This window comes from Mixophyes fleayi, chromosome 1, assembly GCF_038048845.1.
Source record: "Mixophyes fleayi isolate aMixFle1 chromosome 1, aMixFle1.hap1, whole genome shotgun sequence".
Lineage (NCBI taxonomy): Eukaryota > Metazoa > Chordata > Amphibia > Anura > Limnodynastidae > Mixophyes > Mixophyes fleayi.
Genome location: NC_134402.1, coordinates 62,143,981 through 62,160,882, shown reverse-complemented (window position 1 = coordinate 62,160,882; position 16,902 = coordinate 62,143,981). Strand labels below are relative to the sequence as shown.

At 38.9% G+C, this 16,902-nt stretch overlaps 1 protein-coding gene across 1 annotated transcript in view; it reads left to right on the top strand.

Moving 5' to 3' along the window:
• Nucleotides 1–16,902, top strand: part of CORIN (corin, serine peptidase) — a 207,583-nt gene that overhangs the window by 91,022 nt on the left and 99,659 nt on the right. Inside the window, exon 4 of the mRNA XM_075195300.1 lies at nucleotides 4,146–4,356. Coding sequence (XP_075051401.1) covers nucleotides 4,146–4,356 — 211 coding nt within the window. The remainder of the gene's footprint in view (nucleotides 1–4,145; nucleotides 4,357–16,902) is intronic.

Sequence of the window (16,902 nt, the reverse complement as noted above, 5' to 3'; positions counted from 1 at the left end):
TGTCCTGAAGAGAGAAATCCCCCATCTTCCTGCATCTACATCGGTGAAACCCTCCTCTTTCCATGGAGGTGTGTTTTTAGATGGGCATTTCCTTAGCCCACATCCACACCTGTTATTGGATTTCCACTTACCAGGTGCTGCCTGTGGACCTTCCACAGTTCTCAGCCACCTTCCTGTATGTGGCTATAGGACAACTGCTAAAGCAGATGCAAGGGCCAGAAGGCATTTTACACAAATAGTACATAAACAAAAGGCAGTGTGTTCAAACCCACCTGGCAAAATGTAAGAATTGTACAATGGACATAAAATACATACAAACCTACTTAACATAACACAATCCAAGCAATAATCCAAGCACAATTTGGATGAGAAGGGTGTCCAGGAAGCTAAATCCCCATCTTATCACATCGGCAACTTTCCCTGCCCAGTTCCCCATACAACATTGGTTGGATGCTGAATTTTGTAGTGCAAAAATATATTTCATGTACTGTTGTCCCTAGGAGAATCCAGGCCAGTTCTGTCACAATCTGCCTCCAGCTGCACTGCAGCATCATCTCTGTGGATACTGCTTTGCCTGTAAAACTTGGATCCTAATCGCCTGTGTCTGGCTTTATAAGACTGCCTGTTCCAGCAAACTGGGCCAATGCATTTTTGCTGCTGCTGGTCTCTGTGTAACTCCTGTGATCTGATCCTGACTTGCTTTCTGGTATCTGATTCCTGCTTGTTCCTACATGTTGCACCTCCTTATGTGACTCAGACCCTGGCTTCATTTGACTTTGCTCCTGCCTAGTCCCTGCTGTTAGTGTGTATCTCCCAGCTTCTGACCCCTGGCTTGCCAGACCTTCCTTTTGGGGCAACAACCATAAACATTTCTATATGAGCAGTGCGAACTATTGTTATTCTTAAGCATTATTAGGTGAAACAAACAAAATAAATACCAATAAGAATTTGCAACCAAGAAAATATGATTTATTTTTTTTAATGACTTGCCTTTATTTTGCTGTCCCCTCCAACCATTGCTGCCTCAGGGTGTTTTATTATAGGCACAATTATTCACTTAAGGAAATACATTAAAATTAACAATGAAAAGACATTGTAGAAACTACAATATGTTAAAGAAAGGAGAATGTGCTCAATTAAATTTAGCATAACAAACGGCAGCACAGAGATAAGAAAATTCTTAATCATCCAATAAAATACAGTCATCCTTATATAAGCTACTACTCAGTATTCATAATCACTAAAGTATGCTATATAAATAACCGTCTTATGGTCCACATTAATAGATCAATTGATGTATATTATACCATGTCTTGTCATTTGAAGAACTCCCATGTTATAATGTTATTCCAACAAATCCTGTGACAATTCTTAAATTGAATTTATCTAGTAAAAGATTATTTGCCTGTCATGATAGGTCTTAAGAGCTTATTTTCATCCATTTAATACCACTGCCTGTAATCATTGTATGTGTGGTAGATTAATGAGCAGTTTATAAAGTGAAAGTTCTACCCCTTATTTTGTTTCATTTGTATACCATTACTTGCCTGTTCTACAGTAAAAAAGAAAACATGGTGTAAAATTTGTTTTTGAAATAATCATGTATTAATTCATATTTGCAAGTATTTTAATATTAAAATAATATTGAACATACTGCCAGGAGTAGTGTTGATGGTTACTTAGTTAACCGTAAAACTTACCATTCAAATAGATAAGGATAGATAAAAATATTCCACCTTCATTTGTTAGTTAACCTTATTATTATTACCATTTATTTATATAGTGCCACTAATTAAAACGGGCACTTAAAACCCACCTGTTCCTTAAAGCCTACCAACCAGCCACCTAACCCTCATCCACACTTTTCGTTCTCCCTCTCTCCCCTGGCCCCTGTCTTCTCTCCCCCTGCTTCACTGGCTCCCTTTCGTGCCTGTTTTTGTTTCACCCTCCCTTAGGATGTAAGCTCTTATGAGCAGGGCCCCCCCTCCCCTCCTGTCTCCATACCGGTTCTTCTGCTCTGTCTTTACTCCATATGGCTTCCTGGAGTTCCTGAAGCATTGGTACTTTGTGTTTATTGTTCTGTACTTTGTCACCCTGTTTTGTACTACTGTTTGTACTGTGTATGGCGCTGCGGAAACCTTGTGGCGCCCAACAAATAAAGGATGATAATAATAATAATAATAATAATAATAATAATTCCGCAGCGCTGTACAGAGAACTCCCTCACATAATAGGGTCAATTTGTTAGCAGCCAATTAACCTACTAGTATGTTTTTGGAGTGTGGGAGGAAACCAGAGCACCCGAAGGAAACCCACGCAAACTTACAAACTCCTCACAGATAAGGCTATGGTCGGGAATTGAATTCATGACCCCAGTGCTGTAAGGCAGAAGTGCTAACCACTAAGCCACAGTGCTGCCCATACCTTAGGGATCATTTGCAAATTGGAGACAAATTGTTTAGCTTTTTGGTTGGTGTATATGCACCTATTGCTTGCCGAGCTCATTGCATGTACAGGTGCCCACCACGTTCCTGTTTTTGAAGTGAGTAGATGGACATACAATGCATGTCAATGTGTGGGATTGCAGTCATTGTAGAAATGAACATTTTCGTACAATAAAATGTCCCTTGAAGATCCTACTGCTATCACTCTTGGACCAGCTCATTCATTAAAGTTTTCCTGTCTGCTTTGAAATTAGTTACGCAGATGACTCTACCACCCTTAGCAACAAAGAGTAGTTGTCAACATTACAAAAGAGGGAGGGGCATATTTAGGGCCAATTTTTCCTGGGTGCATAAATAACCTACTCTCCCCAACACACTGGCTAATGGCTATTGCTATGAATTGGCTTATTCATTACCTTAAAAATTATTTACTATTGATTACAACTTACAGTTTCTTCTGGACATGTACACATTTATTACAGAGCAACTTAAGCCTGCATTTACTAATAGACCTATAAACATGTTCTACTGCACAGATAAAACTACACTTACTACCAGGGGACAGTTGACAAATTTTAGCCTTGGGGGGCAAGACTCGACTCTGCAGCCTATTAGGAACATCTTAAAGGAATAAAATGCAGGTGGCCCAATGACCCTGCAAAAAGGCACATGCAGCTGATGGCGTATTCGCTCAGCTCGATAACCCGGGAAGTGAGAGAGGCCTCACCAGGTACCTAATTTTACTTTGGGGCCAAGAGATGCACTGTTCTGCCCTTGGCATGAATGGTTAGTGGTGTAATATACAATATAGAACAGTGCTCTTTAATTGTAGGATTTTACCATAAAAAGAGATTTATTCAGTTAGTCTTTAATACAGTTCATTATGGTACTAAATGTATGAATAACAATTGAGAATGTATTCAGTTAATAAACGCCCCATATATACATAACTAGTTGACTAGTTAAGAGATTTAACGTACTTGTTTATTTTATAAGTGTAATTGCGGAAATAACTGTAATTTTTTTTATCAACTCGCAGTGATAAAAAAATTGCGTATCACCCATATTTATCAAAAAATACTGCAGAGGCAGCTGAGTCATTGTGTCATCGTACACATGACTTGTTCATGTGGAATGGAATTGAAAGCCCATATCTGAAATCTGCACCCCTTAATGCTGCCAGAATTTCAGACTGTCTCAGGAAAGTGGGGACTGTTGGCAGTTAGTTGTTTGTTGCTCTCAAGAGATTTTATATTGATTGTTTTTGCTGTTATAAGAGCACAACCTACATCTTCCCTGGGCCGATGTGCAGTCCTTGGCAGCTCTATCAATGCTATATTTTCCGTAGGTGAATTATAAAGTTCTTGTTTGTACATTGAAGTCTTCACTATTTTATTTTGCTAGAGTAATCTGAAGACCCATCACTAAGACTGACTGATCACAATTAATTCATTTTGACACTGTCATCTGTTCTGATCTATATTCCAGCAGGTAATATCTGGATCTAAACACACAGTAATACCAAGCACAACACACACACACACACACTTTAAATTACGAATAATGTATTGATTTATAGCTGTGTACAATATGCAGTAAATGTTGGGCATTTAAATTCTTGTTATTTTAAATATTTAGATGTGTTTTCTGTATGATGCTTATTCTTTTTTACTACACTCAGCCTTTTGCTTTATTTTTCAGATACGTGTGTAAACATCACTCACAGCCAATGCCAACTGCTGCCATATAACCACACTGTTCCAAAATCTGTGTATTCCTTTGTCAAGAGCATAGATATGGATATGTTCTTGAAGTTCTTCAGCTATCTCAGCCGCCTCAGCTGCTATCAACACATCATGCTGTTCGGCTGTAGCTTGGCTCTGCCTGAATGCATGAGTCATGGCGATGACAGGTATTTGGGAACTCAAATCATCAATGATTACAATCACTCTCTGCGGAATACTTGTTATATAATCTGAACTAAACTATTTGTGTGTTAAACACATGGCTTATAGAGGAGACTTGGCAGAAAAACATTTGTCACATTGCACTTACAAATCAGGCTGCAGGAATTATTGGGATGAATTATTAGTGTGACACCCATATGTATTGTTAACCACAGAGTGGATTTGTATGGGCAAATGTGTTGTGCCTTTTGGGGGATGGTGAACAGGGTATCTGCTCTTTAAACACATACTACAAATAGTTATCAAGACATCTTGTATAGAGAAACCCTCTTGGTATAGTTATTAATGCAAGAGCAACAGATAAAAATGAGATAAACAAGATGAACAGATAGGTGCCCTAAGGTCCGGCCTGTGAGGGTTGGTCAAATAAACAACCGTATCTTTTAATTTAAGTTCTCTATTCCAGCACACACTATGCCAATGCAAAGAGGATTAAGTAATAACAAATACATGCAGATGAATATCAGTTTGCATAGCGTATCTTGTGTTAAATAGATCATTGCATGCAATTCATATTCGCATGCAGCTGACACAATTGTCTATGACTTGAGAGGTGGAATGGGGGAGGATAGGGCCAGAATAATGTAGGTATATACTGTGCGGTTGGGTACGTTTTAACGATCCTGCCAAATCCGACAGCCTTTAGTCCTACATAAGAAACCCGATTTTTGAAAAAAACTAATGCAATGCTGAGAGACTGAAAACCGAATCTCCTGTTTTCCGATAGAACCGACATGCTGACAGCCAGTGATTCCGAAGACACAGGACTCCGGCACTTCAGTTTCACATCGGTGCAACTCAATGTTATTTTAAAGTAGCAATGTGTGGATCCCGCAGGCTAAGTGTTTAAACACCAACCCTGCGGGGTCCACACATTGGCACTTTAAATTTGGTTTTCAGGTAAGTCTCTCTACATTGCATTCGTTTTTTTCACATATCGGTTTTCATTTGTAGGCCTGAAGGCTGTCGGATTTGTCAGGATCGTGAAAACGACTACCACCGGTACTGTGTACAGTATGGGCGTTCAAGTTCTGTGTTTGTCGTAAGTGCGATTGTTTTCACCCGGATCTTTTGCACCCACTTCAGGGCAGATGTTAATTGGAACTGATAGTGATCACTGACACAGCATGGTCTATAAATTAAAAAGTACACGCATGCGTGCCAGTAGATATCATAAAATAAAATAATGTCATTGTCAAACTAACTCCAGTGTTTCTAGCTGATCTGCTCGATAGACCAATGTGGTACATACACATCCTGCTCTGCCTTAACGTGCTTGGTAGCTAAGGGGGTGGTTTCATCTCTGGGCTCTGGGTTTAAAAGAAGCACCTGCTGGTCTCCAATTCCCGCTGTTCACACAGTGGGCCATCAGGCGGTGGGCATCTTTAGGTGATGCCTTCCTGCAGGAGCTTGTGGTTCCACAGGCTGAAAAGAGCCAGTTGTGGCTAAGGAGGCAGTGGCAAAGTCGTGGAGCCTGTTGGCACCAGCTGGGAAGCTTCGTGCATAGCCTATTCTCTTTTAAATTTTAAAATTGATTTCAGTTTATGTCTCTCCCTGTCATAATTTTGCACCCCCAGAAATCTTGTCCCACCCTAGGCTGCAGCCTAGTCAGCCTGTTGAATATTTAGGCGCTGAAACTGCCTAGCAAGAAAAAATCCTATACGTAGAAACTGGGCACTGATGAGTAAACTAACCGAAGGGTTCACTAAAGCCCCAAAATTTCACTCTATACCTGTTCTCTCCTGTAAAAAAGCAATAACGCTGGAAAATTAAACTCCTGCCTTATGAACCAAGGGCTGGCTGGAATTCAATTGCCCTGATGTCATTGTAATTGCCCCAATGCCAACTTTGCCACGTGAATGTAAACCCCAGTTTATAGTAAATACCTATATAAACTACACATTGCATCAAGAAGTATCAAATGTTTAATGAGAAAAATATTACTCTTCATTCTAGCATTTTAAATGTAAAAACATCATTCTCTTCTAATATCTCACAGAGCTGTCTCCATAGTTTTCTGTCTCAGTTTCAATTTGTGGTCGGTTGTGTTTAGACTATTTATTGGTCACAATTGTTTGGGAACATTAATTTACTGTTCAACTTGGATTTTGCTGACTGTAAAGTGTTTCCAATTTCTGTAAGTTTTAATTGTTTCCTTCAGTTTATTTGATCTTCCAAGAGAGCAGGAAGTTTAAACATTTTTTTTTTAGGTTATTTTTAGGTGCCAAAAAAGTAAGACGGAGGAAATGTCAAAGCTATTACAAGTCAATTAGCGTTCCGTTACTTATCATTACAGATGCAGCCTTTTCAAATTGTACAGAGACTAACTGAAGTTTAAGTCATTGTTATAGATGATTTATCGTCCATAAATAATTAGTTTCTAAATGTTTTTGGCCAAGTACATGTCTGTTTAAAGAGCTGTTTTATTTCTTATTACCAAAAAGTATTGTTTATATAATTTAACAGTTATGTTGTGGCCAAATGAGCCACTTAAGTAGTATTTTTCCACAATGTAGTAAACAAGTAATTATCTGAAGTTATACAGCTTTGGAGTTTACATGACCAAGTTATTAAAATGAAGTACTTTCTAGACCTCAGTTACTACCAATTAGTGCATAAATCATTGCAATGTCTCCTATGGAATCTCTGCACTAGAGGGAACTGTGATACCAAGCCTGCTGGTCTTCCCTCCCCCCTCTCTCTAGCTGCGCTTTGAGCTTACTGAGTTACTGTGCTTATTGTTTACTGTACCGTGCTGTCCCAACTTGTATTGTACTTGTTTGTCCCTGTACTGCGCTACGGACACTGAGTGACGCCTTATAAATAAAAATTAATAATAATAATAATAATAATAATAATAATAATAATAATAATAACTTGTAAATTCCTTCACAGTTTTGGGACATTATTATTTGTAAATTTCACAGTCTGCTGACACAGCCATTTTTTGAACTAAGGGGCCTATTCACCAATAGGAGTACCAATGCTTTGTATGGAGATGCTATCGGTGGGAGAAGCCCAGTGAATTTGTTAGGGAGAAGCCCCAACTCTGGAAAAAAACACATTTTCAGAAATAGACCTGTGGATCAACACCCATGAAAATGCAGTATAGGGATTTACTATGAATAATTAAACACAGTGAGTCTTAGGCATAGCTGGATTAAGGCTCTAGGGGGCCCGGGGCAATTAAGCCGGGGGGGCCCCCGATGTTATATGGTTATCATTTTAGACAAATTTTAGACAAACACACAGGCAATACTGTGTGCACTACTGTTAGATGCACACAGCTCTGCCTTCACAAGCAGTACAAGCGGGACATACCTCCCAACTGTCCTTGCAGTTGGACAAAATCCTGACTAAGAGAGACAGTCACCCAAATTCGGGACTGCCCCACCAGATTCAGGACATTTGGCAGATTGTGGCTGCTGGTGTCTTTAGTTACTGCTTGTCTGGATCCTGAAATGTTGGGGGCCCTATTTGGAAAAAAATATGTACATGTAATTTAGAAAACTCCAACCACCCCTAGCGTTAAATCAATAGCACCCACATTTAATAATAAGGCCCCAACATTAAAATATATTAAAGTATTCGCATTTAATAAATAGATCTTTTCTCTCTAACCAGCCCTGACATTAAATTAATAGCATACACAATTAACTAATACACCTATTTCACTCCACCCAGCCCCAGCCCCAGCAATAAATTAATAACATTTACGTTTAATAAATTTAACCATTTCCCACAACCATCCCCAGCATTAAATAATTCATATTCACATTTAATAAATAGCCCTCCTTCTCCTCAAACTTATTCCCCACCCACAGTCCACCATTAAATTAATAGGTCACCTCTCGTTACATTAAGAAAAACCCCACTCCCCTTCCCTCTTTACATTAAGAAACCCCCTTTTCCTTATTACTTTAAAACAACCCCTTCTTCCCTCATTACAGTACGACAAATCCCCCTCCCTTCATCACAGTAGGACAAATCCCCTCCCCTCATTACAGCAAGACAAATCCATCCTCCCCTCATTACAAGACAAATCCCCCCTCCCCCATCACAGTAAGACAAATCCCTCCTCCCCTCATTACAGTAGGACAAATCCATCCTCCCCTCATTACAGTAAGACAAATCCCCCCTCCCCTCATTACAGTAAGACAAATCCCTCCTCCCCTCATTACAGTAGGACAAATCCCTCCTCCCCTCATTACAGTAGGACAAATCCCCTCCCCTCATTACAGCAAGACAAATCCATCCTCCCCTCATTACAAGACAAATCCCCCCTCCCCCATCACAGTAAGACAAATCCCCCCTCCCCTCATTACAGTAGGACAAATCCATCCTCCCCTCATTACAGTAAGACAAATCCCCCCTCCCCTCATTACAGTAAGACAAATCCCCCCTCCCCTCATTACAGTAAGATAAATCCCCCCTCCCCTCATTACAGTAAGACAAATCCCCCCTCCCCTCATTACAGTAAGACAAATCCCCCCTCCCCTCATTACAGTAAGACAAATCCCCCCTCCCCTCAGTACAGTAAGACAAATCCCCCCTCCCCTCATTACAGTAAGACAAATCCCCCCTCCCCTCATTACAGTAAGACATTCGGGTCTGACTGGAAGAAATTCGGGTCAGTCTCCCGGGCTCCCGCGAGAGCTGGCATTTCTCCTACATCCCGGGACTCCATTGTCAAAATGACGCAATTCACCGAGAATCGTATCATTTTGGACCTGACAAGGTCCTTGAGGTTCTGAAAGGACATCCGGAAATTGAATTGAATTAGCCATGATGTTCTTGAGAACATCGCAGTTATGCAGTTTCTCCTATACTACTCCAGAAATCTCTGCTCATTTTTCCTCGCACATTTATGTGGCGCGAGAAAATCTCCACCGCAAAGTGTCTCCGGAATGGTTGCGAGACTCTTATCGGCTAATTAACTCCCCCCTCCCCATTTGTTACAATCCTTTACTTACTCTCCACATCATAAATGGTACACCCCCAGTGATACTGGTCCAGAGCTGTAACATACCACTTCACCAAGGCAGTTTCTTCAGCTGTACTCATGCTTGAGCCGTGGAGCTATAAGTCTAGATTTGGCCTTTCAGTTCCACTAATGTAGAAAAAATATCAAACCATGTTGAAAGATGGATTACAGTTATTTAAAAATATAAAAAGTATCTTAAAACATGTATGCATTTAAAAAAAAACACAAGAATAAAGCATTTCTTTAATGATTTTGTCCTGTTATCACCGAGGTACAGGTTACTTACCGTCAGCAATCTTATCACCAGGTTATCACACAGTCCTATCACCGGTGACAATAATCTTATTGCTGGCAGTAAACCCTTTCATGTATCATCATCATAATCATCATTTATTTGTATAGCGCCCAGTATCGGGCTAAATGGTAACAAACCCTATCATTGGGTGAAAAATAAAGAGATATATAAATTGGAATATTTTAGGCACACTATATACATCTGTTTTTAATGGCAATCAGGCTCTTAGCCCTTTGATTAATATGCCCCTTAGATTTACTTGAACAATGAGTACCCTCCAAACCATTAGTAAATAACCCTGTAGGATGTCACTGAGACATTAATGTGATAGGTAGCGGTTACCCTTCCCTTCATATGTAAGATTCTTAACATCAGATGTGCCAGCATGACACATTTCACAAGGGAGACAGTTGTCTCAGTTTTGAGATTTCACATTTACTCTTATTTGCAATGAATGAATTAGACCTGGAAACACACAGATGATTTTCTTGCAGCAATTGCAGTAAATCATAAAGATGATGAGTAAAAGACTGTCTGGCTTTCACCTGCAGTGACAGCGTGCATCGTCTTTGTAGTTAGCTGCTAGTATGTTTAGTGTAAAGAAGTGGGGCCACAATGAAATCACTGGCAGATCTCATTAAAAAGCTGTAAATGTATTGCTTTATAACGGTAAACCCCATAGAGTTTATTTGATGATGCAAATTACCCATATTATCCTAACCATGCGATAATAATCTATAGCTCTGCTTGGAGCCATAACAGAGAAACCTTTGTTTTTGTCAAATAGGTTTATACCTCTCTGTGACTTTGTTAAAAGCATTGTGTAAACCATTGACATCTGGATTAAACTTTGAAAGCACCTTCCTCTGGGTTAGCATTCTATACATTAGAAAATCTTTTGGAATTGCCAGCTAAGGTAAATAGTCACGTAGGAGCCAATATGTGCGTTTAAAGGCACATGGGAGCTGTGAATGAATGAAACACATTTTTTACTGTATATTTAGACAGGTGAGGGTCCTGTACTGTGTGTCTAGGCAGCAGATGTAAGCCTGACAAGCTTAATAAAAGCCTGCATTTCAATTTCCAATGAAACTGGAAAAAGTGTTTATATTGTTTTATACAGAAGTCAAAGGAAAATTCTAAACAGGTATGGGATCTTTTAACTGGAAACACATTATTCAGAAGGTTAAATATCATGCTGTTCAGTGAAATCACACAGACAAGCATGGATCACCCAGTCCGTTCCTACAATCACTGCTAGGAGCACTGCTAATCAGCTTAATGAGGAGAGGAATGCCAGAGGTGGAATTGAGAAAGACATTGAACATAGTTATATGTCTGCAAAAAAAATAAAAATGGAAGCACCACACATAGTGTAAACATTTTTTTTAAAACATTAGACATATAAATATCATTATATGTATATGTCTATTATATTTTGGACATGATGTGGAAGGACCCTTTATACAAAGAATCCCAAGTTACGAGCATTACAAATAATAGATTTCATACCTGCATATTTGTTGTAGCTGAAAAAAAGTTTCATTTGTGAACTTTATAAATAGGTGGGACAAAAATATATCACAGCACAGTAACAAGTAATCCAGTTATAATCTGTGACATTTAGTAACATAGGGCCTGATTCATTAAGGAAAGTAAAGCAAAAAAAATGAGCAATTTTGCACCTTGGCAAAACCATGTTGCATTGGAGGGGGAGGTAAATTTAAAATGTGAGGACAGATTTATAATTGGGGTAGGACATGTCCTAGATCAACTTTAAATGCCTGTGTAAAAATAAGGCTATCAAGTATTTGTGTCCTACATGAAAAAACAGCCAGTATTTTCCTCATGTGCAAAGTAATAAACTAATTTGCACCCCGTTGCATTGCAACATGGTTTTGCCAAGGTTCAAAGTTACTCATTTTTTGCCTTACTTTCCTTAATGAATCAGGTTCAATGTGTCTGGTAGCAATTTTTCAAAACAAGCTTTCCAGGTATATTCTATCTTTATCAGTTCTGACCTGTCTTAATTAACTGTAGCTGTTAATAATCACTAAATACTGCTATACTCAGAAGGGTCCCTCATATTTGCAGGAAGATTTTTTAGGTGGGGCAAAATGGTGGGTCATGGGGCATTGCCAGGCCATGGAAAGTGTCTGCCTAGCGCTTCAGAAAGGGGAGACCACCTTTTAATATAATCCCCTCCACCTCCAGACATTATGGCAGTGAGGTGAGTGCAGGCCCAGGCAGTGGAGGTTTCTGCTCAAAGTGAAGTGACTGTGTGTAGTGTTAGTCTGCTTGTGTAGTGTACCCATTGCCTGTGCGATAGTGTGTGGGGTCATGCCACTGTTGGAAACAAGCACAGGAGAGGGGGGTGAGTTCCCCATCTTGCCACCCCCCAATGCAAATGCCTATGGCATCGCATCATTTTGAGTCTCAAGTTGCTCCTCACTTCTAAATAAGTAGTATAGTTAAATGTATTTATTGCATACTTGCCTACTTTTAGAGGCAGCTGTCCGGGAGGGGGTCCGTCGAGGGGGTCCGTCGAGGGGGCGTGGCCACGCGTGGTGCACCATTAGGCTCCGCCCCTGTCAATTTTAGCCAATCGCAGCAGGGGGCGGGGCCACAATGGCACGTTTAGCCCCACCCCCGCCCTCTTCAACAGCGGCGACTTCTGGATCCGGACTCTCTCGGGAGTCCGGGAGAACTCCCAAAAATTCGGGAGTTTCCCGGACATTCCGGGAGAGTAGGCAACTATGATTTATTTTGATTTTTTTTTATATATTTTAGTTAATAATAAAACTGACATTGACTAAAAACAGTTATATAGTATATTTTATGATCTAAATGCTCAAATGCAGATATAATATGGAACTGATACTGAAGTCATTACATATTAAGTTCCACAGGGCCCCTCTGAGATTGCAGAGAGCAGACTCATGCTAGTGTCTGAACTCTTACAATCTGCTTCCCTGGTAGCCGGATCCCAAGCAAAGAGACCAAATAAACATTAAGATATTTTATGCTACGTGTTTATATAATTTATCCCTAAGTCATTCATTTACTGCGTCCATTCTGTATTTACTTGGTCTCCACAGTAACTCAGTACATTTGTGTAACCTGTTACATGAGAAAGTTCTCTATCTAGAAGCCCAAGGAATGATATAACATCTGTTGAAGCTGCATGCCTCCCCTTTACCAGGCCTTCCCAATGTGCATAATGGTCCACAGATGTGCCCGCTTAGTATCTGTGTGGAAACATGCTTCTATTCTCAATGTAAACACATACACACATATTCATTTAAACAGTTCTTACACAACCAAACAGTGACCACACTGTGCTCAGGATTATTTGGCTTACAGGACATGTTTTCTGTACATCTGTGTAATACTAGGGAAGGAAACATATTGGCATATTACAAGAACAGAGGCAGCCGCTATAACTGAATAGAGCAGGCAGTGCTGTGAAGCTATACTAGGGAGATATTCTGTCTGTAGAAATATTTAGGACACACAGAGTGCACAAAAATCAATGATTCATTGTTTAACAAATATAACAATTAATTGCTGTCTTCTTATGATTTGCACAAATTAACCTTGAATACTCCTGCTGTAATACATTCTCACTGTCACTAACCAGAGCACCTTCTTGCATCACTCTCTTACACAAGACTAAATAGGTCACTCCTCGATCTGCCGAAATTATGTGCCTGAACATTAGTCATGCCCAATTTTCCCATTGATTTGAGACTCTAGACTGTGTGTGGATATGCCATAGCCAGTCTGTTGGCAGGCAACACTCTACAAATGGTAATTATTTCCAATCTAATCAGATCTACCATCAAAGGAAATAATTGGCTTTATGATCAGGAAGAAAATGACACATTACATTTTGCTGCCTCTAAAATCCATCCTCATTTTATATCCGTGATGGGCAACAGGATACAATTTGGGGGCCTCATGGTGCGGCCCTCTAACCTTCAAAAGGGCCGCACATTACCACTAATCTCAATAATTAGTCAAAACAATACATGTAATCTAAGAAAGAGATAGGTGGGTTAAGAATATTTGGTCCCTCTGTGATGTAGTTAGTGCCTTTTAATTGTTAGGCTGCGCTCTTATGAATATGGCACACTTCCCAAGACCAGATTTTCAATCTCAAACAGGAGTGTTGCCTATCAGCATGGCTATGTGGCTTGTCCAAATTGGGTTGACCAAGGGAGTGCTTTGTGTGAAAAGTCATGTTGAAATTGAGATAACTGAGTAAATACTTGGGTAAATGTCTAAATGTCTTATTTTGCACATAAGTTAAATACTGTCTGTTTTGTCAGTATGTAGCACACAAATATCAACTTTAAATTTCAGTGTACAAATAAGCTATCAAGTATTTGTGTGCTACATGAAAAAACAGTCAGTATTTAACTTATGTGCAAAACAGAAAACTAATTTGCACCCCTTGCATTGTAACATGGTTTTGTCCAGGAGACTGAAATAATAAGTTTCTTAAGTTAAGATCCTTAATGAATCAGGCCCGTAGAGTTTAATGATAGTAATCATTATCCTATTATTCAATATTTAGAAAACACCAACATTCTCTGCAGCACTGTAGAATTCCATAATGTCTCTTACAAACATATGTAAGGGAAGCCAAACCATTCAGTAGTGGGTTAAAGGATAATTCCACCCAAAACTAAAAAATAGTTTTGTGTGCAATTAGGTGATCTATGTTAAATAAGAAAGTGTAATTTACTAGTGCTCCCTGATCCTCCAAACCTCCAATCCCACAATGCCTCCAACGGTCCAAACAGGGGTCTCCTGTGCACGGTGGGCTTTTTATAAAAAAAACATCGGCCAACATTATCAAGGTTCCTTCGCGAGATCTTCCAAATCCTATTACATGGAATATGTGTGGATTTATGAGTAAATTATACAGTATATTGTTGTTTACAGAGATTGTTCTATTTTATCTATTTAAATCCAATGTTATACCAAGTTTTTCCTTTTTCGTTGGTAAAATGGTTTAGACATTAATACCCATTTGATCAAATAAGGTGTTTTACTATTGAATAGCTTTTAAAATTTGTTACCGAGGAGCCTGTTTGTTATCGTTTTATCTATGTTCATAACACCGATTGGCACCTATTTAATAATTGTAATTTTGAGAGCTTTTCAACCTGGATCCAAATCTTACTCCATTTGTTCAGTTATCCAAAATTTAGAAACTAGCTCTACTCTCTAGTGAGCTGCATATTTTTTAAAGTAAGAACATTATATAAATAAATGGTGATGATGATGATGATGATTATTCAGTGAAATTGTCTCGTTCTGGGCCTGATTCATTAAGGAACATAAATGCTGATACGTGTTGTATTTTGCGTAAAGTTGCACTATGTATGCCCAGAAACAAACCATACGCCATAGAATGCAGCAAAGTCCAATTCATCTTCGAGTGCAAAGGACCCTTACTACAGCCTACGGGGTGGAACGGGGAGGGGGCTGGGCATATGCTGGGCGTATGTACAGTAAGAGCGTGCCAAGCTCAAAGCACACAGAGCAGTGCCCGAACATTGAACATCTCGAAGGTACGTGTTTACTGTCGTATGGCTTGCACCAGCTGCAGGTCTGGTGTAAGTGCCGATTACTAGTGATGACAGATGTGTATTCATACTAGAACATGTGCTTGTAATCAAGAGCAACTGTAAAAATGCATTTTATGTATAGTAGACTTTAATGACATCCTAATAAATGTATTTTATGGGGGAAATAGATTTTTTTTTAATGTTTTGTCATTAATGACTATATTATTAACAGGTGACATTAATTGAATAGTTGTTTTTGTTTGTGTGTACTTTTGGGGCTTTATGTTCCACATATGTATTGAACGTATCCTGCAGTGTATTGTCACGAGAGCAGAGCAGACCTACACCCGTATTCTTCAACAGATGTGTCTTCGCATCCGCTCATTGTTAAATATGGACATGTGTATGCTCGTTTTATGTGTGTTTTTTAAAAAAACACAATGGATCTGATTAATTAAGGAGAGCAAGGCAGAAAAAGGAGTAAATTTGATCCTGGACAAAACCATGTTACAATGCAAGGGGTGCAAATTAGTTTATTATTTTGCACATAAAGAAAATACTCTTTTTTATTTTTTATTTTTGTCAAAATAATCTTATTATTATTATTATTATTATTATTATTATTAAGTTAACGTTTAATTGAGCTAATTATTTATGTGGTACTATTAATATTATATTAATGATAATAAAGGTGATCACATTTTCATTTCAATTGCAGTATAGGGGCCTGATTCATTAAGGATCTTAACTTAAGAAACTTCTTATTTAAGTCTCCTGGACAAAACCATGTTACAATGCAAGGGGTGCAAATTAGTATTCTGTTTTGCACATAAGTTAAATACTGACTGTTTTTTCATGTAGCACACAAACACTTGATAGTTTAATTGTACACTGAAATTTAAAGTTGATATTTGTGTGCTACATGAAAAAACAGTCAGTATTCAACTTATGTGCAAAACAGAATACTAATTTGCACCCCTTGCATTGTAACATGGTTTTGTCCAGGAGACTTAAATAAGAAGTTTCTTAAGTTAAGATCTTTACTGAATCAGGCCCTAGATTTTCATGCATCTCATCCAATAGCTGGTGTTATCTATTACTTTGTGTTATTGTGACATCACCCAGTTTAATGTACTGAAGTTTAAATCATTATGTATACCGCTGTGTGTGGCTGTGCTGCCTGTGTGAATTAAAAGACAGCTAGTTTTCACCATGTTTTTTATAACAGTGAAATTACCATCATGGTAATGATGAAAATTAGAATTGGTTTCTTCCACATTTCACACTACACTATTAGGGAATTTGCCTCTGCACAGAACAGCTGCTCCCGTGCAAATGGCAACATCCTTTCCCAATGTCCACGCTTTATTTGGATTACAGCACAAGAACACGTAATGCTTAGCAAGTCCACCAGCGTGACCTTCACTTTCTTGTGTGACTAGAAAGAGTCGTATTGTCTAAATCGAGCAGCTACAGTGCCGGCAGCCAATGAAATGATCTGGCGAGAGAGATTTTTTTTCATTGTTAATTTCAGCTGTAAGATTAATTGGATGTGTTTATCAACTCAGCATTTGCAAATTGTATAGTTTATTTTTTAAGTATAGCAGCTGATTTAGAAAACACACACTACATG